Here is a 24765-nt window from a genome sequence, read left to right as displayed (position 1 = left end):
TTCACACATACATTCTAGATTCAATTAACCTTCAATCCATAGTTTTTTAGCCAGACGGAGTGTCTCCGACACCCGCTCTTAGCCTGCAGAGCACAATAAAAGGTATTTCTCTAGCTGGTTCCACTTAGCATTTCAATAGCCGGTGTCCTTGCATTGAATGTCCCTCTCCTGTGTAACAGATGTCAAGTAGAAACACTTTAATATCTTAAGATCCATGACACGGGGGTTCACCCTTAGAGGGCACTTTTCCCCCTTAGATTCCTGCTCGTTATTACTAGGGGAATCGGCTATTTATTTTAAAATATGTGCAGTACTTACCCGTTTACGAGACGCATCCTCTCCGTCGCTTCCGGGTATGGGCTTCGGGAATGGGCGTTCCTTCTTGATTGACAGGTTTCCGAGAGGCTTCCGACGGTCGCATCCATCGCGTCACGATTTTCCGAAAGAAGCCGAACGTCGGTGCGCAGGCGCAGTATAGAGCCGCACCGACGTTTGGCTTCTTTCGGCTACGAGTGACGCGACGGATGCGACCGTCGGAAGCCTCTCGGAAGGCTGTCACTCAAGAAGGAACGCCCGCTCCCGAAGACCCATACCCGGAAGCGACGGAAGAAGATGCAGCTCGAAAACGGGTAAGTACTGCTTATATTTTAATATAAATAGCCGATTCCCCTAGACCGAACGAGCAGGAATCTAAGGGGAGATTTTTTTTTTTTTTTTAAATGGGTGAACTCCCGCTTTAAGCACCTAGGTGCAGGAAGAGGGAAGATTAACTATTCTGCCTAGCAACAACACTTTAAAGGCATCTAAAAAAAAAAAATTTCTTAAAGGACTAATGACATTTTTTTTAAAACTACTGATGTAATGTTATATTTATGGGTGGAACTCCACTTTAAATTCTGCGCCCTTTCTTCTCCAAACGTACCTTTGCTGATTCCGGCCAAAAAGTTCTATTTTAACCTCATCGGTCCACAGAACTTGTTTCGGTGAGGACGTAGAAGAGGTTTTCTTATGATGACTCTTCCATGAAGACCATATTTGTATCTCTTTATAGTGGAATAGTGTACCACAACTCCAGTGTCTGCCAGATCTTTCTGGAGGGATCGTGCCGTCAGACGTGGGTTTTGAATTGCTTTTCTCACAATCCTGCGAGCTGTTCTGTCTGATATTTTTCTTGGTCTTCCAGATCTTGCTTTAACTTCCACTGTTCCTGATGACTGCCATTTCTTAATTACATTCCGAGGAACATAGGCTATTGACATCTGAAAACGCTTTGCTATCTTCTTATAGCTTCTCCAGCTTTGTGAGCGACAACTATTTTCACTTTCAGTTTTCTAGACAACTGCTTAGAAGAAGCCGTGGTGCTGATTGTTGGGGGAGGGTCAGATGAGTCTGGGCATTTAGAACCTTTGAGAGTGACATCACCTGGTCTTCCCAGACGATGATTGAGAACAATCCATGACACTGGCAGGTCTCAGCTTTGCAAAGGGGGCGGGGAATGCTAGAAATTCTGCAGGGTGCCCAAACTTTTGCAGACGCCATTTTTTTGTTTTCTGTCATTTTGAAAGTGTAAATGATGGAAATAAAATCTAACTTTTTTTGAGATATTATAAGAATGTCTAATCTGTAATTTGATGCCTTTTGGAGACTTTTCCATCTTTCGTTGGCTTCGTCATGCACATTAATACAAATTTTTACCTGGGGTGCCCAAACTTTTAATCCCCACTGTAAATAGCAGAACTAATGTAATTTAGGCGACCTTTAACCTGCGTGAAATAACCTTTTATAGGTAAGGCGGCCTAATGAGTATGAATTAGGACTAAATACAGTAAAACCTTGATTTTTCCGACCATAATTCGTTCCAGAAACATGCTTGTAATCCAAAGCACTTGTATATCAAAGCGACTTTCCCCATAAGAAATAATGGAAACTCAAATGATTCGTTCCACAACCATTTATTCATAAGACCTTCAGTTTATAGTCCATATAAAAAGATTATAGCGATGTGATTGGTTGTGCGACCATAAAATGTCCCTCTACAGATGGAAGCCTCAACAAGGGGATTAGAAGAAAAATCCAGCAGGAGCTCCACAGTATAAAAGAGAAGAGAGGAGCCTCTAAGTGTAGCAATATGTTGCTAAATGTTGTACCTTTCATTAAATGTAACCATATTGCTACACTTAGAGGCTCCTCTCTTCTCGTTTCTACTCGGTTGTGACATGACGCTGCTCTTATATCAAGTCATCGCTTGTACATCAAGTCAAAATGTATTAAAAAATGTTGCTTGTCTTGCAAAAACGCTCTCAAACCAAGGTTTTACTGTTATTCACCTTCTTTTATAAACTCAACTGCTGCTGGTTCTCGAAAAACCCGAAAGGTTTGGAACGTCAACAGCTTGGCAGATACAAATCTTCGTCATCCTGCAATAAAAGTTGATTTCCCCCCCCCCCCTTCGCCTCTTCCGATGATGAACGGCGTAACCCGGCCTTGACATGCTTCATTTCCATCGGAGGTCTCTGCGTCTAAAACACATCTGCAGTGATAAAAAAAAAAAAAAAAATCCAATGTTGTTCCTCTACCTCTCTCAGCCTCAGCCGCAGACTTCTGCAGTCTGTAGTGTGACTAGACTGCAGGATTTTGCCGGATTGCTGAATTAAAAAGCCACCCCCCCCTAATTACCATCACAGCACCGAGCCCGGCCACCTTTCCGAAATAACCAACTCGCTGCACCACAACTCGGGGGGAAAAAAAGATTTAAAAGATAAAAAAAAAGAGGCAACAAGAAATTTAACCGAAAACCGGGAATTCGGGGGCATTCCACGTGGAAGATGGCGTTTATCCCACAGACCGCCGGATGTATGTTGAAGTCCGTCAGGGACCTCATCCCCCGAACCATCAGGAGGAGAACCAGACGTGAGTTTTGGGATCGTTTTATCCTCTTTATATACATTGTATCCTCTTTATATACATTGTATCCTCTTTATATACATTGTATCCCTTTTATATACATTGTATCCCTTTTATATACAATGTATCCCTTTTATATACAATGTATCCCTTTTATATACATTGTATTCTCTTTATATACATTGTATTCTCTTTATATACATTGTATTCTCTTTATATACATTGTATCCTCTTTATATACATTGTATCCCTTTTATATACATTGTATCCTCTTTATATTTATCCCTTTTATATACAGTGTATCCTCTTTTTACACAATGTGTCCTCTTTATATACAGTGTATCCTCTTTTTACACAATGTATCCTCTTTATATACAGTGTATCCTCTTGATATACATTGTATCCTCTTTATATACTTTGTATTCCTTTTATATACATTGTATCTGAGATTTCCCAAAGTGTGTTTTGTTACATGTTGCTGGGATGGTTGTTATAATGTTTATTTTTTTTTATTATTATTATTGGTTGGATTTGTTTTTGCTTTATTTTATAGTCTTGAAATATCTTGCTTTATAAACTGGTGAGATGAGATTCAGCAGATTGTGGATTGTTGGGTGAAAGGGTTTTATTTTTTTGGCTCTTAGGGCCACTATTCCTCCTACTGACACCAATGATGGGACGCTATTCCTCCCACTGATACCAATGATGGGACACTATTCCTCCCACTGACACCAATGATGGGACACTATTCCTCCCACTGATACCAATGATGGGACACTATTCCTCCCACTGACACCAATGATGGGACACTATCCCTCCCACTGACACCAATGATGGGACACTATTCCTCCCACTGATACCAATGATGGGACACTATTCCTCCCACTGACACCAATGGTGGGACACTATTCCTCCCACTGATACCAATGATGGGACACTATTCCTCCCACTGACACCAATGATGGGACACTATCCCTCCCACTGACACCAATGATGGGACACTATTCCTCCCACTGATACCAATGATGGGACACTATTCCTCCCACTGACACCAATGGTGGGACACTATTCCTCCCACTGATACCAATGATGGGACACTATTCCTCCCACTGACACCAATGATGGGACACTATTCCTCCCTCTGACACCAATGATGGGACACTATTCCTCCAACTGACACCAATGAAGGGACACTATTCCTCCCTCTGACACCAATGATGGGACACTATTCCTCCCACTGACACCAATGATGGGACACTATCCGCAGAATCCGCAAAGGGAAAATCGCGTCAAAGTGCGCAATGCGTTCTTGGGTGCCATTATTCCTACAGGCGCCCTAAATGAGCCACGGTCGTCACGCAGCAGAATAGTTTGGCAATCGCAGAAAAACACGTGTTTTAAAAAAAAAAAATAACGCCAAGCATGTCGCCCAAGCGGAAGCGGGAGCTTCTTTTGGGCAACAGACGCTCATAGACTTTAATAGGCGGCTGCCCTATACGTACTATAAATGTGTGTAAATTGCACGTTCAATAGGGAAGGAACGCTCATTCCCTGCCATCTCATCAGTGCCCATCAGTGCATGCATGTGTATATATACATATTTTTTTTAATTATTTTTTATATATATATATATATATATATATATATATATATATATATATATATATATATATATATATACTGTATACACAAACACACATGTATTAATAAATGTAAAATATATATATATATATATGTATTACAGTAAAACTGGACGGTGGAGGTGGACATGTCGGTAGTTTTTTTTTATTTTTATTATTCTATTTTTGTATTATTTTTTATTATTTTTTTAGGAGCCCCATTGAAGGCTTTAGTGAAATATCAGCAGGGGGTATCTGCACTGCATGGGGTGATTAGGTTGTGCCCTGGCACACCCCCCGAGCACACCCATGATCATATCCAATACTATTTAAAAAATATAATGTTCTTCATACATTTTGATCAAACTGTATTCTGCTACATTTCTTTGGTAATAATAATAAAAAAAATAATAATAATTGTATATTAATTTGCGTGAAGGTTGTAGCGTCTATAGTCTATGGGATGTATGCTGGGATTTTAATGGTGTTTCGCTATACGAGCATTTTTTTTTTTCACCCAGAAAAAAATGTTTTGGCCAAAAAATGCTAAAAAAAATAAAAAAACATTTTTTTTTTTTTATCCTCACCCGAAATACCTGTTGCTATGCGGAAATCCGTAATCTGCTTCTTCCGTAACCGCGGTCTATCTTCTTCTTCTCCATCTTCTTCTAGTGAATGGGGCGCGCTGCTTTCTGGGAACTGTGTGTAACCCGTAAGGGGGGTGGGAACTGCTACTGACATCACCGGTGACACTAATACGGTGGAACCTCGGATTGCGAGTAACGCGGTTAACGAGCGTTTCGCTATACGAGCAATTTTTATTTATTTTTTAAAGTGGAGTTCCACCCAGAAAAAAATGTTTAGCCAATAAATCCTAAAAAAAAAAAATAATAATAAAAAATGTAATTATTTTTTATCCTCACCCGAAATACCTGTTGCTATGCGGAAGTCCGTAATCTGCCTCTTCCGTAACCGCGGTCTATCTTCTTCTAGTGAATGGGGCGCGCTGCTTTCTGGGAACTGTGTGTAACCCCAGAGAGCAGCCGCCCATTCACAAGCCGGCGTGAGACTCGCGCATGCCTGTTTCCTACTGCGCATGCGTAAGTCTCTCCTGTCTCACCTGTTTCCCTTAGTGTGAATGGCGGCGCGTAACCTGCACCAATCGAGGGATAGGCATCGGGGGGAGGGGGCCATCAGCGCAGGAGAGTAGGACAGGTAAGTGTCCTTATTAAAAGTCAGCAGCTACACTGTTAGTAGCTGACTTAAAAAAAAAAAAAAAAAATTGTGGGTGGAATCCCACTTTAAATCCTGACTCGGTTTTTGCGAGTGTCGTCTGGCAAAAAAAAGCAGGATTCAAACCTCTGCGGTGTGCAGTACCGCATTTGGCCAGAGGTGTGGGGGGGCGCCAGAGCCAATCGGAGCCTTTCGGAAATACTCGAAAACACTCCGTTCCCAAGCTTTTCTGAGTTCAGCCAAGCTGTCCCCAAGTGTTTCCGAGGCTCTCCGGCGCCCCCCCCCCCCCCCACCCCTGGCCACATGCGTTATTGCATGCCATAGAAGTCACTGTGGAACAAATTATCTTTGTTTCCATTGGCTTCTATGGGGGAAACTCGCTTTGATATGCGAGTGCTTTGGATTACGAGTATTCTCCTGGAACGGATTATGCTTGTAATCCGAGGTTGACCAGTGATTAATAATGCGCACTGTCACTGTACTAATGACACTAACAGCTGGGAAGGGGTTAACATCTCAGGGGCAATCAAGGGGTTAAATATGTGCTTAACAATGTGTTCTGTACTGTGTGTGTAGCAATGCGTTGGTTTGTTCTCCCTGAGCGAAGAAAGCCTGTCCCCTGCCAGCATGCTACAGGGAGGGACCCCTTGCTCTATGTGTGGAAGCAGTGGTCTCTCTGCAACGGTCCAACACACCCCTGGCTGAGTCACAGCTAGACCTCTCAGCTGTGCTAATAAAATAATTAATAAAGGCAAAACGTATTTTTTGTTTTTTTTTTTGTTTTTAGTTTTGGAGTGGCGAGGGGTTGGAACCCCTGTCAGGCTTGTATTGCTTGTTGCAGAGATGCTGTTTTGCTATTTTGCTATTGGGCGCTTTATTACGTTGTTTCATTTTTTTTATTTTTTTTAATGATTTGTGGTGATTCTGCCATTTAGAGTTCTCCCGAGTTTATTTAATATCTGAGCCCTGAGGAAAGGGGGGGCTCCGAAACGCGTTGGCCTGAAGGACAAATGGTTATGTCAAGCATCGATATTAAACGTTTTTGGATCGGTCCGGTGCTCTTTTTTTTTTTTGTGTAGGGTTGCGCAGATACTGATACCGGTATCGGCGCTGATTCTAAGCATTTGCATGAGGATCGGTTGAAAGGCGCCGATACCTGCTTTCTCCCCCAGGTGACTGAGGAGGGGGAAACGCGTGGAAATCGCATTGAATTTTATTGCAACACGTTGGAAATGCACTAAAAGCGCAATAATATAAAAATTGTCTGTTGGAAAAGTCCGAAAGCCAGGACAGCAAATCCTCTCCCCCCCCCGCATGCAGAAATGTCTCCTGTATAAAATGTAATAATAATAATAATCAGTGTCGTGGTGAATTGTCTGTATGATGAGCAACGTACATGATCGACAACATGCAATTTATTTATGTGTATGGCGTCCGTCCGATCGTCATCCTCCGTGTCCTGTGCCGAGGTCTCTGTGTTTTGTGTTTGTCTTTCCATACTGGATTGTCCCGGGAATTCTGTGCGCTTCTCCCGGATCCCATCTCATTATTCCTCCCGGCTGTACCCAGAATCCTCTATTCCTCCCGGCTGTACCCAGAATCCTCTATTCCTCCTGGCTGTACCCAGAATCCTCTATTCCTCCCGGCTGTACCCAGAATCCTCTATTCCTACCATAGAAAGATTCCCGACAGTGTTACTACCTGACCCCCCGAGTCCTCCGTCCGCACCGCGCCCGGGTCTGTGCGTCCAATCAGGGATCTCATTTATAGCTTTATATAGTATAGTAACATATTGTAACATAGTCATATAGTATAGTATAGTAACATAGTAATATAGTATAGTATAGTAACATATAATATAGTAATATAGTGTAGTATAGTATAGTAACATTTGATAACATATTGTAGTATAGTATAGCTTAGTAACATATAATGTAGTAATATAGTATAGTAATATATCGTAGCATAGTAATATAATATAGCATAGTAATATATCGTAGCATAGTAATATAGTATAGTATAGTAATATATAGGGTTGTCCCGATACCACTTTTTTAGGACTGAGTACAAGTACCGATACTTTTTATACTACTCGCCGATACCGAATACTGATACTTTTTTTTAAATGTGTCCCCACAGATGCAGCCATGTCCCCCACATATGCAGCCATGTCCCTCATATATGCAGCCATGTCCCCCATATATGCAGCCATGTCCCCCATATATGCAGCCATGTCCCCCATATATGCAGCCATGTCCCCCACAGATGCAGCCATGTCCCCCACAGATGCAGCCATGTCCCCCATATATGCAGCCATGTCCCCCCACAGATGCAGCCATGTCCCCCCCATATCCAGCCATGTCCCCCCATATCCAGCCATGTCCCCCACAGATGCAGCCATGTCCCCCACAGATGCAGCCATGTCCCCCACATATGCAGCCATGTCCCCCACATATGCAGCCATGTCCCCCACATATGCAGCCATGTCCCCCCCATATCCAGCCATGTCCCCCCCATATCCAGCCATGTCCCCCCATATCCAGCCATGTCCCCCACATATGCAGCGATGTCACCCATATATGCAGCCATGTCCCCCATAGATGCAGCCAAGTCCCCCACAGATGCAGCCATGTCCCCCATATATGCAGCCATGTCCCCCATATATGCAGCCATGTCCCCCCACAGATGCAGCCATGTCCCCCCACAGATGCAGCCATGTCCCCCCACAGATGCAGCCATGTCCCCCCACAGATGCAGCCATGTCCCCCACATATGCAGCCATGTCCCCCACAAATGCAGCCATGTACCCCATATATGCAGCAATGTCCCCCACATATGCAGCCATGTCCCCCATATATGCAGCCATGTCCCCCACAGATGCAGGCATGTCCCCCACATATGCAGGCATGTCCCCCATATATGCAGGCATGTCCCCCATATATGCAGCCATGTCCCCCACAGATGCAGCCATGCCCCCCCATATATGCAGCCATGTCTAGCCATGTCTCCCCATACCTAGATGCCGTCGCCGCCTAGCGGGGAACATTACAGCTTTCATTTGAATAGCTGTGTGTTCCCCGCCGCGTATAGACACTCCCCCTTGCTCGGGATTGGACGCGTGATCTGCACTCTGATAGACAGATCACCCGTCCAATCCCGAGCAAGGGGGAGTGTCTATACGCGGCGGGGAACACACAGCTATTCAAATGAAAGCTGTAATGTTCCCCGCACGCTGATTAAATAGGCGGCGGCGTTGCGGTATGCGGCGGCGTTGCGACGGCGGCGGAGGGGGGGTAGTATCGGATCTGGCATCGGGGGCATTTGCGGGAGTACAAGTACTCCCGCAAATGCTCAGTATCGGTCCCGATACCGATACTGGTATCGGTATCGGGACAACCCTAGTAATATATCATAGCATAGTAATGTAGTATAGTAATCTATCGTAGCATAGTAATATAGTATATTATTATACAGGATTTAAATAGCGCCAACAGTTTACTCAGTGCTTTACAATATAAAAGGGAGACAAAACAGTTCCAATACAATAAAATACAAGAGGATTAAGAGGGCCCTGCTCAGAAGAGCTTACAATCTAATAGGGGTGGGGCAGGTGGTACAAAAGGTTGTAACTGTGGGGGATGAACTGGTGGAAGTGGTAAAAGATTAGTTGAAGAGGTGAGTTTTCAGGGATCGCCTGAAGGTAGCAAGAGTAAGGCCCCGTACTCACGACCAAACATGTCTGCTGAAACTGGTCCGCAGGCCAGTTTCAGCAGACATGTTTGGTCGTGTGTGGGCGCGAGCGGGCCGAATTCCAGCAAACATTTGCCCGCCGGGCCTTTTCCCAGCAGACAAATATTCCTGGACTTGTTTTAAAACAGTCCGCTGGAATCCTGCCCGCTCGGACATGTACGGTCGTCAGTACAGACCTACCGTACATGTCCAGGCGCCCGCCGTCCCTCGCATGCGTCGAATGACTTCGACGCATGCGTGGAAGCATTTTAAAGGCGGGCCGCCCACGTCGCTGCGTCATTGTCGCGGCGACACCGCGTCATCGACGCGGCGACACCGCGGACACGCCCCGCGTATTGTTTACGCGCGGACTTCTGTACGATGGTGTGTACAACCATCGTACAGAAGCCCTCTGGCAGACATGTATGGTGAAAACGGTCCGACGGACCGCTTTCACCATACATGTTTGGTCGTGAGTACCCGGCCTAAGGGGATAGCCGGACAGGTTGAGGTAGCGAGTTCCAGAGGATGGGAGAGGCTCTGGAGAAATCCTGGAGACGAGCATGGGAGGAGGAGACGAGAGAGCTTGACAGTTGGAGGTCTGGGATATGTTTGGAGACAAGATAGTATAGTAACATATCGTAGCATAGTAATATAATATAGTATAGTAACATATAGTAACATTGTAGCATAGTAATATAGTATAGTATAGTAACATTGTAGCATAGTAATATATGGAGCCAAACACAGCCGTGTTCTGTAAATCTGTTGAACCTCCAAGAGGTCCAGTGACAGTGCACGCTCCTAAAGAAGCCCGGTATGGAGAAACACGCGCAAAACCTGCGGCCCCGCCCACCTCACCTTTATCGTCCCAATTTTTTTTTTTCATTTGACGTTTCTATGGGGCGGTTGCATTTCCCGTCATTAATTTCTCATTGATGTGTCATTTTTTTGCACCACTTCGGTTTAATTTCCCATCCCCCACCCCACCAATAAAAGCTTTTAACCTTGCGCTACACGGAGAGCGGATGCTAAAAGCTTTTTTCCTGGCTGTGAGAAGTTTCCATAAGAGAACGGTTGATGATTGGGATGCAATTAAACCCAAAGCGCCATCCGCCGTAATGAGGTAATTAGAGTAATTTAGGAGGTTTTCACGTGGTGGGGGTTGAGTTTAAATGTGTTTTTTGCCAACGTTGGCTTTGTTTTGCATCAAGCGCAGAGGATCCCACTTTAGAAGAACATTAATATATTCCAGGAGTTCAAAACATCATAAAATGTCTCCTGAGATATATGGAGATGTGATATGATGATGTCATAGAGTGTTAGGCATAGGAAACGCCCCTCTCATAGGGTCTTTAGTACAGGAAATGCCCCCTCCCATAGGGTGTTAGGTACAGGAAACGCCCCTCTCATAGGGTGTTAGGTACAGGAAATGCCCCCTCTCACAGGGTCTTTGGTACAGGAAACGCCCCCTCTCATAGGGTGTTATGTACAGGAAACGCCCCTCTCATCGTGTGTTAGGTACAGGAAACGCTGCCTCTCATAGGGTGTTAGGTACAGGAAATGCCCCCTCTCATAGGGTGTTAGGTACAGTGAACGCCCCCTCTCATAGGGTGTTAGGTACAGGAAACGCCTCCTCTCATAGGGTGTTAGGTACAGGAAACGCCCCCCACTTATAGGGTGTTATATACGGGAAACGCCCTCTCTCATAGGGTGTTAGGTACAGGAAATGCCCCCTCTCATAGGGTGTTACATACAGGAAACGCCCCCTCTCATAGGGTGTTAGGTACAGGAAACGCCCCCCTCTTATAGGGTGTTATATACGGGAAACGCCCCCTCTCATAGGGTCTTCGGTACAGGAAATGCCCCCTCTCATAGGGTGTTAGGTACAGGAAATGCCCCCGCTCATAGGGTTTTGGGTACAGGAAACACCCCCTCTCATAAGGTGTTATGTACAGGAAACGCCCCCTCTCATAGGGTGTTAGGTACAGGAAACGACCCTCTTTATAGGGTGTTAGGTACAGGAAACGCCCCCTTTCATAGGGTCTTAGGTACAGGAAATGCCCCCTCTCATAGGGTCTTAGGTACAGGAAATGCCCCCGCTCATAGGGTTTTGGGTACAGGAAACACCCCCCTCTCATAGGGTCTTAGGTACAGGAAACGCCCCCTCTCATAGGGTATTAGGTACAGGAAACACCCCTCTCATATTGTCTTAGGTACAGGAAACGCCCCCTATCATGGGGTCTTGGGTACAGGAAATTCCCCTTCTCATAGGGATTTAGGTACAGGAAACGCCCCATCTCATAGGGTGTTATGTACAGGAGACATCCCTTTCATAGGGTGTTATGTACAGGAAACGCCCCCTCTCATAGGGTGTTAGGTACAGGAAATGCCCCGCCTCTCATAAGGTGTTAGGTACAGGAAATGCTCCGCCTCTCATAGGGTGTTGGGTACAGGAAACGCCCCTCTCATAGGGTGTTAGGTACAGGAAACGCCCCGCCTCTCATAAGGTGTTAGGTACAGGAAATGCTCCGCCTCTCATAGGGTGTTGGGTACAGGAAACGCCCCTCTCATAGGGTGTTAGGTACAGGAAACGCCCCCTCTCATAAGGTGTTAGGTACAGGAAACGCCCCCTCTCATAAGGTGTTAGGTACAGAAAATGCCCCCCTCTCATAGTGTATTAGGTACAAGAAATGCCCCTTTCATAGGGTGTTGGGTACAGGAATTGTCACCAGTAGCGGCTGGTGCATAATTTTTGAGGAAGGGGGTCCCATCGCTCAATTCACTAAAGTCAAAGAAGTGGGTGGTCTTGGGGCGCAGAGCACTGCGCCCCGAGACCACCCACTTCTTTGACATTAGCAACCACCCTTTTTGAAGCCAATTGGAGCCTCAGGCTCTAAGCATATGCTTAAAAAAAAACTCCCTGCGTCCAGCGGCCTGGACGGCGATGAGCAGCCACCACTGGTCAGTGGGAGGAATAGTGCACCACCGTTGGTTTCATTGAGAGGAATAGTGCCCCATCATTGGTATCAGTGGGAGGAATAGTGTCCCATCATTGGTATCAGTGGGAGGAATAGTGTCCCATCATGGGTGTCAGTGGGAGGAATAGTGTCCCATCATTGGTGTCATTGGATAGAATAGTGTCCCATCATTGGTGCCAGGGGGAGGAATAGTGCCCTATCATTGGTATACGTGGGAGGAATAGTGCCCCATAATTGGTGTCATTGGATAGAATAGTGTCCCCATCATTGGTGTCATTGGATAGAATAGTGTCCCATCATTGGTGCCAGTGGGAGGAATAGTGTCCCATAATTGGTGCCAGTGGAAGAAATAGTACCCCAATGTTGGTGTCAGAGGAATGAAGGGTGCTTCATCATTGTCATCATCAGTAAGAGGAAAAATGCCTTTTCTCTGAGGGCAATATTGCCACAAGGGCCGGATAAAGGCAAGCAAAGGGGCCATAGTTTGGAGACCACTGCCATAACTGCAATGCGCCGGCGTGAATGACCCTTATGCCGGCCACAATGGTACGATTGTTCGATATAATGATCAATTCAATGGCAATTTTGCTCTACGAAGGATCATTTCCATCAAGAAAGGTTCGTCTATCGTGTTGGGAAAAACCCAACCCAATCTTTTCTTTTTGTTGAGTTCAGTGCCGAAAAAAAGTCTATGATTGGTTGTTGATGTATAAAGTCGTTTTTGGCCAAAAACAGTTTTTGGGGTTTTTCACCATTTGTGCTGAAAAATGCATGACCACGCCCTCAAGCCCTTCACCTCTTCCCATGTCACGTGACTGTCCCCCATCCATCACGTCCCCACCATCTTTTTCTGTCTACAGATACAAGTCCGCTGGTTGTTCTTCACGCTCTCACGATCCTGCTGTCTCAGCTTCCTCACCTTTCCTTTCAGTCTCCGTCCTTGTCCCCCCCCCCCCCCCCCCCCGTATTAATAAATTGCATGTTGGAGATTGTTTTACTTGCTGACCACTTGCTTGCCTCCCTTTTTTCTTTTTCTTTTATGTCTTTTAGTTGCCGCACCATCAATCTGCGCGAGAGGATCACAGCTCAACTTGTCATGAACGCAAAATTACGTATTCAGCGATAGTTTGTTCTATTTTATCAGAGCTCTGTCTGGGATCACCGGTTATAGACTACGAGACATATCTAGGCCGTGTACAATAAAAAAATAAAAAAAGACACCCACACTGTGATTTTTCCTCCATCAAAGTTTGAACGCAAAGTGAAGGCCAGTTTAAAAATACAGCCTTCGGAGGAGGAGGTCTTCGGAGAAAAGACGGAATCTTATCTCCTGGACTATATTAGTAGTTGATCGATGCGTACCAAATAGATGAACTCATTCTGTTCATCCCCCGAACAAGAGTTCATTGAGGTTCCTCTGTAGGGAAATCAGTTTTCTCGCCTACCTTTTTGCCCGTGAAAAACACGTGGAAGAGAGAAAACCCCCCTTTGGAACGTAGATAAGATGCGTTCCTTAACTGTCTTGACTTTAAATGAAAGCCGGGAAAGACCGATAGTCTCCTTAGCAATCATTATGAAATGAGTGGCCTCAGAGGTGGCTCCCTAATTAGGCAAATTAGGCGGTCACCTAAGGCCTTGCAATCACAGGGGGGCCCCCGCAACCACCTGATTTGCCGCTTCTACTGAACTGGCTGCTCTGTATCGCATTCCCTGTCCTGTGTGCTCCTCCGGGGTGGCTCTCTCTGGGTCGTTCTCTCTGGGTCGCTCTCTCCGGGTCTCTCTCTAATTCCCCATGAAACACCGCTCAGCCCAGAGTCATTCCCAGCCAGAGCCCCCCCCCAGTCGGCTGCATCCATTCAGGAGCACTGTACACTTCTCCTATGGCCTCATTCAGAAGAACTCCTCGATATAGGGGCTTGTGTTGCCCACAACCACCTGTGTCTGCCTAGTTCCTGGGAGAAAGCCAAGTGCCTATGCCCCCCCCCCCCCACAAAGCCATTATCAGGGTACCACTTTCTAAACCAGTCATTCTCAACAAGGGATCCTCAAGAGGTTGCTAAGGGTTTCCTTGAGCTATGGTTGATTGACCTTCCATCAGATGGTGCCTACATAATCTGTGTACCATGGTCTAAACCAGACATTCTCAACTAGGGATCCTCAAGAGGTTAGTAGGGGTTTTCTTGAGCTGTGGTTGATTGACCTTCCAGCGGATGGTGTCTGCCTAGTTCCTGGGAGAACGCCAAGTGCCTTCGCCCCCCACAAAGCCATTATCAGGGTACCACTTTCTAAACCAGCCATTCTAAACTAGGGATTCTCAAGAGGTTGCTAAGGGTTTCCTTAAGCTATGGTTGATTGACCTTCCATCAGATGGTGCCTACATAATCAGTGTACCATGGTGTAAGCCAGACATTCTCAACTAGGGATCCTCAAAAGGTTGCTAGGGATTTCCTATAGCCGTGGTTGATTGACCTTCAAGCTGATAGTTAGTGGGTCAACACCAGTGCCTTCACCCCCCACAAAGCCATTATCAGGGTACCACTGTCTAAACCAGCCTCTCTCAACTAGGGAAACTCAAGATGTTGCTTGGGGTTTCCTTAAGCTGTGGTTGATTGACCTTCCAGCTAAAGGTGCCTGCATGGTTCCTGGGACAACGCCAGTCCCTTCGTCCCCCACAAAGCCATTATCAGGGTAAGACTGTCTAAATCAGCTGTTCATAAGCAGGACCTGCTCAAATCCTAGGGTTCCTCAAGAAGTTGCAAGGGATTCCTTGAGCTGTGGCTCATTGACCTTTCATCTGATGGTACCTGCATAGTTCCTGGGTCAACTCTGGTGCCTTTGCCCTCACAAAGCCATTATCAGGGTACCACTGTCTAAACCAGCCATTCTCAACTAGGGATCCTCAAGAGGTTGCTAGGGGTTTCCTTGAGCTATGGTTGATTGACCTTCCAGCTGATGGTGCCTGCATAGTTCCTGGGTCAACACCAGTGCCTTCGCCCCCCCCACAAAGCCATTGTCAGGGTACCACTGTCTAAATCAGCTGTTCTCAACCAGGACCTCCTGGAATCCTAGGGTTCCTCAGGAGGTTGCAAGGGATTCCTTGAGCTGCGGTTGATTGACCTTTCAGCTGATGGTGCCTGAATAGTTCCTGGGTCAACACCAGTGCCTTTTTTCCCCCACAAAACCATTATCAGGGTACCACTGTCTAAACCAGCCATTTTCAACTAGGGATCCTCAAGAGGTTTCTAGGGGATTCCTTGAGCTGTGGCTGATTGACCTTCCATCTAATGGTACCTGCATAGTTCCTGGGTCAACTCCAGTGCCTTCACACCCACAAAGCCATTATCAGGGGGTACCAGTGCCCAAATCAGTTGTTCTCAACCAGGACTCCCTGGGATCCAAGGGTTCCTCAAGAGTTTGAAAGGGGTTCTTTGAGCTGTGGTTAATTGACCTTCCATCTGGTTCCTGCATAGTTCCTGGGTCCGCTGCCCCCCACAAAGCCATTATCAGTGTACCACTGTCTAAATCAGCCACTCTCATCTAGGGCTCCCTGGAACCCAAGGGCCCCTCAGGAGGTTGCTAGGGGGTTCCTTGAGCTGTGGCTGATTGACCTTCCAAAGTGGGTTGGTCAGGATACCCACTCGATTTGTAGAGATCTCCGCTTCTACTTTCTCTTCCGCTCTGGCACAGGAAGTGAAAGAAAATCTCCCTGTCAGGGTACTGCATTAAAAAAACACACAGGGACTTCACGTATGGGTATACAATGGCACCTCCCACATGTCTCACAGGCTTTATCACGGTTGGAGCTTGCAGAGATACTACTTTCACAGTAAGTCCCTGACCCATAGGACTGTACGGTGGAACCTCGGGTTACGAGGATAATCCGTTCCAGGAGAACGCTCGTAATCCAAAGCACTTCACATATCAAAGCGAGTTTCCCCATAGAAGTCAATGGAAACAAAGATAATTCATTCCGCATTGACTTCTATGGCAAGTGGTGGGGCGCCAGAGAGACTCGAAAAAGGACGTTCGGCTGAATTCGGAAACCCTCGTAAAGGCTCGGAAACACTCCGAGTATTTCCAAGTATTTTTCGAGTTTTTCCGTGTATTTCCGAACGACTTTGAACGGCTCCGGTGCCCCCCCTGCAGCTCTGGCCAAATGCGGCACTGCACACCGCAGAGGCTTGAATCCTGCTAATTTTTAGGGACCACACTCGCAATTTTTTAATAATTGCTCGTATTGCGAAACGCTTGTTAACCGCGTTACTCTCAATCCGAGGTTCCACGGTATCTATAAAAACAAAGGGCCAGATTCACAGTTGAAATACGCCGGCGTATCTACTGATACGCCGGCGTATTTTCAAATTTGCCGCGTCGTAGTGTTGTTTTGAATCCTCAAAACAAGTTACGACGGCTTTAGGCTTCGATCCGACAGGCGTACGCCTTGGGATCGTAGGTGTAATTCTCCGGCGCCCGCTGGGTGGAGTTTGCGTCGTTTTCCTGCGTCGGGTATGCAAATTTGATGTTTACGGCGATCCACGAAGGTACGCGCTTTCGTGGCATTCGCTTACGTCGTCGCTAGTTGGCTTTTCCCGTCGCAAAGTTACGAGTCCTCTTTAGGTGGTGTAAAATTACACCATCCATGTTAAAGTATGGACGTCGTTACCCGCGTCGAATTTAAAATTTTTTTTTTTTTAGCGTAAGACGTCCGGGAATCCGAAACGACGTAACGCACGTCGCCGTTCAAAAAATACGTCGAGGTGCCGTAATTTCGTGCACAGCACGGCGGGGAATTTCCTAACTGAGCATGCGCAGAACGTTCGGTGCGGAAAACGCGCCTAATTTAAATGGTACACGCCCCATTTGAATTAGGCGTGCTTGCGCCAGACGGCTTTACGCTACGCCGCCGCAAGTTTACACGCAAGTGCTTTGTGAATCAAGCACTTACGACGAAAACTTGCGGCGAAGTAACGTTAAGGGGATACGTTACGCCGCCGTAATTGTTCGTGAATCTGGCCCAAATTGCATATTTATTCACCCAGTGAAAATGTGTGCGCATTTATTATGTGCAAATTGGACAAAAAAAACAACAAATGTGATTAGACTATTTCCTGTGCTGATCAAGTGCTTTTCATAGATTTTTTTAAACAAAAAATACTGCACTTGGCCACTAGATGGCGTGAATCATAGGAGGTTTCTATGATCCTCAGCGCCATCTGGTGGCCAAATGCTGTATATTCAATTTTTTTAAAAACAATGAAGCACGTTCAACCAGCACAGGAAATATCCTAATAACGTTTGTTATCTTGACCCATTCGAGACGAACGAATGTACATGGCACGTTCACTGGGCAAATAACTATGGGAATTGCATTATAAATACACCAAAGACCTGGGAACTCAGCACAGGGATGGTGGGAACCCCTCACAATGGGCACAGCGGGTGTGCAGACCTGGGAACTCAGCACAGTGATGGTGGGAACCCCTCTAAATGGGCACAGCGGGTGTACAGACCCGGGAACTCAGCACAGGGATGGTGGGAACCCCTCATAATGGGCACAGCGGGTGTACATACCCAGGAACTCAGCACAGGGATGGTGGGAACCCCTCATAATGGGCACAGCGGGTGTACAGACCCGGGAACTCAGCACAGGGATGGTGAGAACCTCTCATAATGGGCACAGCAGGTGTACAGACCCGGGAACTCAGCACAGGGATGGTGGGAACGCCTCATAATGGGCACAGCGGGTGTACATACCCAGGAACTCAGCACAGGGATGGTGGGAACCCCTCATAATGGGCACAGCGGGTGTACAGACCCGGGAACTCAGCACAGGGATGGTGGGAACCCCTCATAACGGGCACAGCGGGTGTACAGACCCAGGAACTCAGCACAGGGATGGTGGGAACCTCTCATAATGGGCACAGCAGGTGTACAGACCCGGGAACTCAGCACAGGGATGGTGGGAACCCCTCATAATGGGCACAGCGGGTGTACATACCCAGGAACTCAGCACAGGGATGGTGGGAACCCCTCATAATGGGCACAGCGGGTGTACAGACCCGGGCATTCAGCACAGGGATGGTGGGAACCCCTCATAATGGGCACAGCGGGTGTACATACCCAGGAACTCAGCACAGGGATGGTGGGAACCCCTCATAATGGGCACAGCGGGTGTACAGACCCGGGAACTCAGCACAGGGATGGTGGGAACCCCTCATAATGGGCACAGCGGGTGTACAGACCCGGGAACTCAGCACAGGGATGGTGAGAACCTCTCATAATGGGCACAGCAGGTGTACAGACCCGGGAACTCAGCACAGGGATGGTGGGAACGCCTCATAATGGGCACAGCGGGTGTACATACCCAGGAACTCAGCACAGGGATGGTGGGAACCCCTCATAATGGGCACAGCGGGTGTACAGACCCGGGAACTCAGCACAGGGATGGTGGGAACCCCTCATAACGGGCACAGCGGGTGTACAGACCCAGGAACTCAGCACAGGGATGGTGGGAACCTCTCATAATGGGCACAGCAGGTGTACAGACCCGGGAACTCAGCACAGGGATGGTGGGAACCCCTCATAATGGGCACAGCGGGTGTACATACCCAGGAACTCAGCACAGGGATGGTGGGAACCCCTCATAATGGGCACAGCGGGTGTACAGACCCGGGCATTCAGCACAGGGATGGTGGGAACCCCTCATAATGGGCACAGCGGGTGTACATACCCAGGAACTCAGCACAGGGATGGTGGGAACCCCTCATAATGGGCACAGCGGGTGTACAGACCCGGGAACTCAGCACAGGGATGGTGGGAACCCCTCATAATGGGCACAGCGGGTGTACAGACCCGGGAACTCAGCACAGGGACCCTACCAATACAGTCCCCGAGAAATAGAAGAGACTATCGGAGGGGGGGGCCTTTAACCAGTTTGCCCCACTTAAAGACCCCACTGGTGAGGGACTTTCCAATAAAAGATCCACCCAATCACGTTTCCAGAGCTCTTAATGTGTTCCCCGCACCGGCAGCACCCGCGGTTCCTGTTCCTGTTCCTCCGGGGAGACCAGGACGGCGGGAAGCTGCTCATACAGTGAGGAGGAGCCTGATCCCTCCTGCGACTGATGACCGCAGAAGCGATATTATCTCACCTCCTAGTGTAGTCAAGGATGCAGCTATTCAAGCACAATCTGTGCTTGAATAGCTGCATTGGAGGGAAGGGAGAGACATCAGGGATCGAATAGACCCATGATATACATAGGTGGCTTGTTAGCCCCTATGTGATAGCAATAAAATAAAAAAATAAAAATGTAAAAAGTGTAAAAGAATTATATAAAATGAATAAAAATGAATAACTTTTTTTATGCACCCCACAGACACACCCCGTATTAGACATGTGCACTGCCGAACAATTAGTTTTTTTCGTTTTCGGTTAATTCGTTTTTTTTTTTTATTCAAAAATCCAATTTTCAAAATTTCCCATTTTCGAATTTTAGATTGTCGAAAATTTTGATTTTCGAATTTTGCAATTTCGAATTTTCAATTTGAAATTTCAGATTTCAAATTTCCGAAATTCTGAAATTCCGAATTTATGAAATTCCGAATTTACGAAATTCTAAATTTACGAATTTACGAAATTTGAAAGTTCGAAAATTCGGAAAATCGAAAATCCGGAAATTCAAAAATCGCATTTTTGAAATTTCACATTTCTGAATTTTAGATTTTCGAATTTTAGATTTTTGAATTTTAGATTTTTGAATTTTAGATTTTCGAATTTTGCTATTTCGAATGTCATTTTTGAAATTTGAAATTTTCTAATTTTTAAATTCCCGAAAATGGGAAATTTCGAAAATTGGATTTTTGAATTTTAAAAAAAAAACGAATTAAACGAAAACGAAAAAAAAAAAAATTCGGCAGTGCACATGTCTAATACGGGGTGTGTCTGGGAATGCTTAAAAAAAGTTATTCATTTTTATTCATTTTATATAATTCTTTTACACTTTTTACGTTTTTTTTTTTTTTTACTTTTACTTCCAAATTTCCGAAATTCCAAATTTATGAAATTCCACATTTACGAAATTCCACATTTACGAAATTCCACATTTACGAATTTACGAAATTCGAAAATTCGGAAATTTGACATTTCGGAAATCCGAAAATCCGGAAATTAAAAAATATGGAAATTTTGAAATTAACTAATTTGACAAAATTCGTTAAAAAAACGAATTCTGAACTAAACGAATTGCACATGTCTACCCCGTATAAAAGGCGCAACGTAGGCATGTGAGGTATCGTCGCGAACGTCGAAGCGAAAGCGATAATTCTAGGACCATAATTCCCAGTTATCTCTAAACTGATAACCTGTAAAAGGCCTCTAAAGTGTCTCCTATGGAAAATTGTGCACATTTTTTTCAAATCCTGGTATGTTTGGTATCTCTTTACTCAAAGTGACCCAATTTTTGTTATACTATGTATGCCCTACAATTAATTTTAGTGTTTTTTTTTTCCTGAAAATATGTATTTGATAAATAGCTGCACAAATATCGTGCAACATAAAAAAAAATAGCAGCTGCCGCCATTTTATTCTCCAGGGTCTTTGCCTTCAGAACATTTATCAATTTTGCAGGTTTAGCAAAACATTTAATGGTAGAAAATCTGGACTGTAATTAAACACATTTCAGAGAGGTGTTGTGTACCTGATCAATAATTAACGTTTACCGACCACAACGTATCGATTTCCGGTTCATGACAAGTTAATCTGTGACCTCGCCTGGCATGTCGTCCTCGGATCACCCAATGAAATGATTGGTGGCGGCGCTGATTTCAGATTTGCTTTTCTTTATATTTATATATTGTGAATGACGCTGTTTAATTATCTAATGTCATCGATCACTGCTTCCAATAAAAGTTTACCTGTCATCCATACACTTAGCTAGGGGAGGTTATTGAGAGCAAAATCAATACTCGGCTTAGGAATCAGAAACATCAGCGAGAAATTAATCACTTTGAGGTTTATTAATAAATAAATCATAGAGCTAGTCATCTTGGGAAACTGCAAGTACACTTGTTTCTGTGCAAATTTGGGCAAAAATCGAATGTTTTCCGTTTTTTTTTTCCTCTCCAGGTTGAATGTTGTTTATTTATACAAAATAGAGTAAATCAGGAAAATACTGTATTATGGCCACTAGATGGCGCTGATGATCATAAAAGTTAAACAATCATTTACCGTGTATACTCGAGTATAAGCTGACCCGAATATAAGCCGAGGCACCTAATATTACCACAAAAAACTGGGGAAACGTATTGACTCGAGTATAAGCCTAGGGTGTCCATCTGCATGCCTCACTGTGCCTCACTTTGCCTTACTGTGTCCATGTCCATGCCTCACTGTGTCCATGTCCATGCCTCACTGTGCCCATGCCTCACTGTGTCCATGCCTCACTGTGCCCATGCCTCACTGTGCCCATGCCTCACTGTGCCCATGACTAGACTGACGTTTAACATGGGAGTCTATGGAAGGGGCGCCCGGCTTTGAAAAATCGGTGCTCCCCGGCCATAGGTCCCCCGGACAACAAACTTTGCACACTTGTAGAGGAGGAATGGGGCTACTTGTGTGACACGTTCCCGCTCCAGGGGACCTAGGACCGGCCGGTACGGAGTCCCCAAAATCACCAGAGAAATGACCGTTTAACATGGGAGTCTATGGAAGGGGTGCCTGGCTTTGAAAAATCGGTGCTCCCCGGCCGTAGGTCCCCCGGACAACAGGGGACCTACGGCTGACCGGTATCGGGGGTCTCCAAAGTCCGGGAGATCAGGCGCAAAAAGGTGACTCAAGTATAAGGCGAAGGGGGCATTTTCAGCATAAGAAAATGTGCTGAAAAACTCGGCTTATACTCGAGTATATACCGTATTATGATCGCCGGCTCCATCTAGTGGCCATAGTGTAGTGTTTCTTATTTTTAATAATTATTGCCTCCATCTAGTGGCCATAGTGTATAGTATTTCTTATTTTTAATAATTTTTGGCTCCATCTAGTGGTCATAATGTGGTATTTCTCATTTATAATAATCATTAGCTCCCTCTAGTGGCCATAGTATAGTATTTCTCATTTATGATAATCATTAGCTCCATCTAGTGGCCATAGTATAAAGTACAGTGGAACTTTGGTTTACGAGTAACGCAGTTACAGGAGTTTTGAAAGACGAGCAACTTTTTTTTTATTATTCTGACTCGGTTTGTGAGCGTTGTCTTGCAAAATGAGCATAATTCAAGCTAATGGGTGTGCAGTACCGTATTTGGCCAGAGGTGACACTCGGAAACACTTGATTCCCAAGTGTTTTCGAGCTTTTCCGAGTGTTTTCAAGATCAACCGAGCTGTCCCCGAGTATTTCTGAGGCTCTCCGGGGGCTAACCCCACCTCTGGCCACATGCGGTATTGCATGCCATAGAAGTCAATGCGGAATTAATTATCTTCGTTTTCATTGACTTCTATGGGAAAACTCGCTTTGATATTACAAGCATTCTCCTGGAACTGATTTTGCTCGTAATCCGAGGTTTCACTGTATTTCTCATTTATGATGATCGTTAGCTCCCTCTAGTGGCCATAGTATAATATTTCTCATTTATAATAATCATTAGCTCCATCTAGTGGCCATAGTGTGGGATTTCTCATTGATTAAGATCGTCAGCTCAATTCTTAGTGGCTATAAAATTGAAGTTCTCATTTACAATGACTGGCAGCTCCATCTAGTGGCCATAATGTGGGATTTATCATAATTATCAGCTCCATCTAGTGGCCATAGTATAGTATTTCTCATTTATGATGATCATTAGCTCTATCTAGTGGCCATAGTGTGGGATTTATCATAATTATCAGCTCCATCTAGTGGCCATAGTATAGTATTTCTCATTTATGATGATCATTAGCTCTATCTAGTGGCCATAGTGTGGGATTTATCATAATTATCAGCTCCATCTAGTGGCCATAGTATAGTATTTCTCATTTATGATGATCATTAGCTCTATCTAGTGGCCATAGTGTGGGATTTCTCATTGATTAAAGCAGGGGTTCACCCAAAAAAACATTACATCCAGCCGAGTTGTCAGAATGACAATTGGCTGTTTTATTTTTTATTTTTCCCGTACATACCTTATTTTCACCGCCGCTTCCGGGTATGTCTTCTGCGGGACTGGGCGTTCCTAATTGATTGACAGGCTTCCGACCGTCGCATACAGCGCATCACGAGTTGCCGAAAGAAGCCGAACGTCGGTGCGCAGGCGCCGTATAGAGCCGACTCGCAGTCCGGCTTCTTTCGGCAACTCGTGACGCGCTGTATGCGACGGTCGGAAGCCTGTCAATCAATTAGGAACGCTCAGTCCCGCAGAAGACATACCCGGAAGCCGCGGTGAAAATACGGTATGTACGGGGATAAAATAAAAAAAACAGCCGATTGTCATTCTGACAACTCGGCTGAATGTAATGTTTACATTTTTTTGGGGGGTGAACCCCCGCTTTAAGATCGTCAGCTCAATTCTAGTGGCTATAAAATTAAAGTTCTCATTTACAATGACTGGCAGCTCCATCTAGTGCTGACCTCCTGAAATTCAGTATTTGCATAGGGTTGGGGTTGGGGTTGGGGTTCCCCCTCCCCCATTCATGTCAGTGCTGTGATCTGGTGACGGGTCCTGTACTGAAAACTGCATTGTGGGAGGTGGCGGACGGATGTGCAGAGTGCCCCTTTCCAGTGGTGGTCCAGCTTGGCCGGCGTGGTAAGAGCAGCTATCTTGCGTGTCTGGCTTGGTTGGGTCACTTTCAACATGCAGCCAATCAGGCAAAAGATGTGCAGTGGTGACAGGTACACTTTTCTGAAATAAATTATAAGCTGCATGTAAAGAAAAAGAAAAAATGAATGACTTCGGACCTTTTTATAGAGAATTGGGCGTCAGTAAAACTCAGGTGAGACTTTTACAAGAGTCCTTACTTAATATCTTATTGTGGATCCGATTGGTGGATGGGAAGCAGCTTGTATTTTATAACTCCATATCGTTTCCTGAATCCGGTTGTCTAATAAAGTGTCTGATATATACATAATAATAATATCTCCTACAGGTTGCAGGACAACGGAATAAATAAACCAATAAAGAAATGACATCTGATGATTTGGCGCCCTCTATCTTTCAGGCACTTTATTAAATAAACCCGTATGCATGCTTTGCCCCTCCCCCTTCCCCTCCCCCATCTCCAAAATGCCTTTGAAGCTCAATGTTGAGCCGTGATTGTCATCCTTAATACTTTGCTT

The 24765-nt window shown here is 45.5% G+C and overlaps 1 protein-coding gene across 3 annotated transcripts in view; it reads left to right on the top strand.

Moving 5' to 3' along the window:
* Window positions 1-24765, top strand: part of KCNIP2 (potassium voltage-gated channel interacting protein 2) — a 230457-nt gene that overhangs the window by 171918 nt on the left and 33774 nt on the right. The window contains exon 1 of one of the 3 annotated variants that reach the window (XM_040361244.1): window positions 2532-2910. The exons of the other annotated variants lie outside the window; for them this stretch is intronic. Coding sequence (XP_040217178.1) covers window positions 2826-2910 — 85 coding nt within the window. The 5' untranslated portion in view covers window positions 2532-2825. Of the gene's footprint in view, window positions 1-2531; window positions 2911-24765 lie in introns of those variants that run through there. 3 annotated transcript variants of the gene reach the window in all.

This window comes from Rana temporaria, chromosome 8 (genome assembly GCF_905171775.1).
Source record: "Rana temporaria chromosome 8, aRanTem1.1, whole genome shotgun sequence".
NCBI classification, from domain to species: domain Eukaryota; kingdom Metazoa; phylum Chordata; class Amphibia; order Anura; family Ranidae; genus Rana; species Rana temporaria.
Note: the sequence above shows the minus strand (reverse complement) of the source record. Positions and strands in the feature narration are given on the sequence as shown.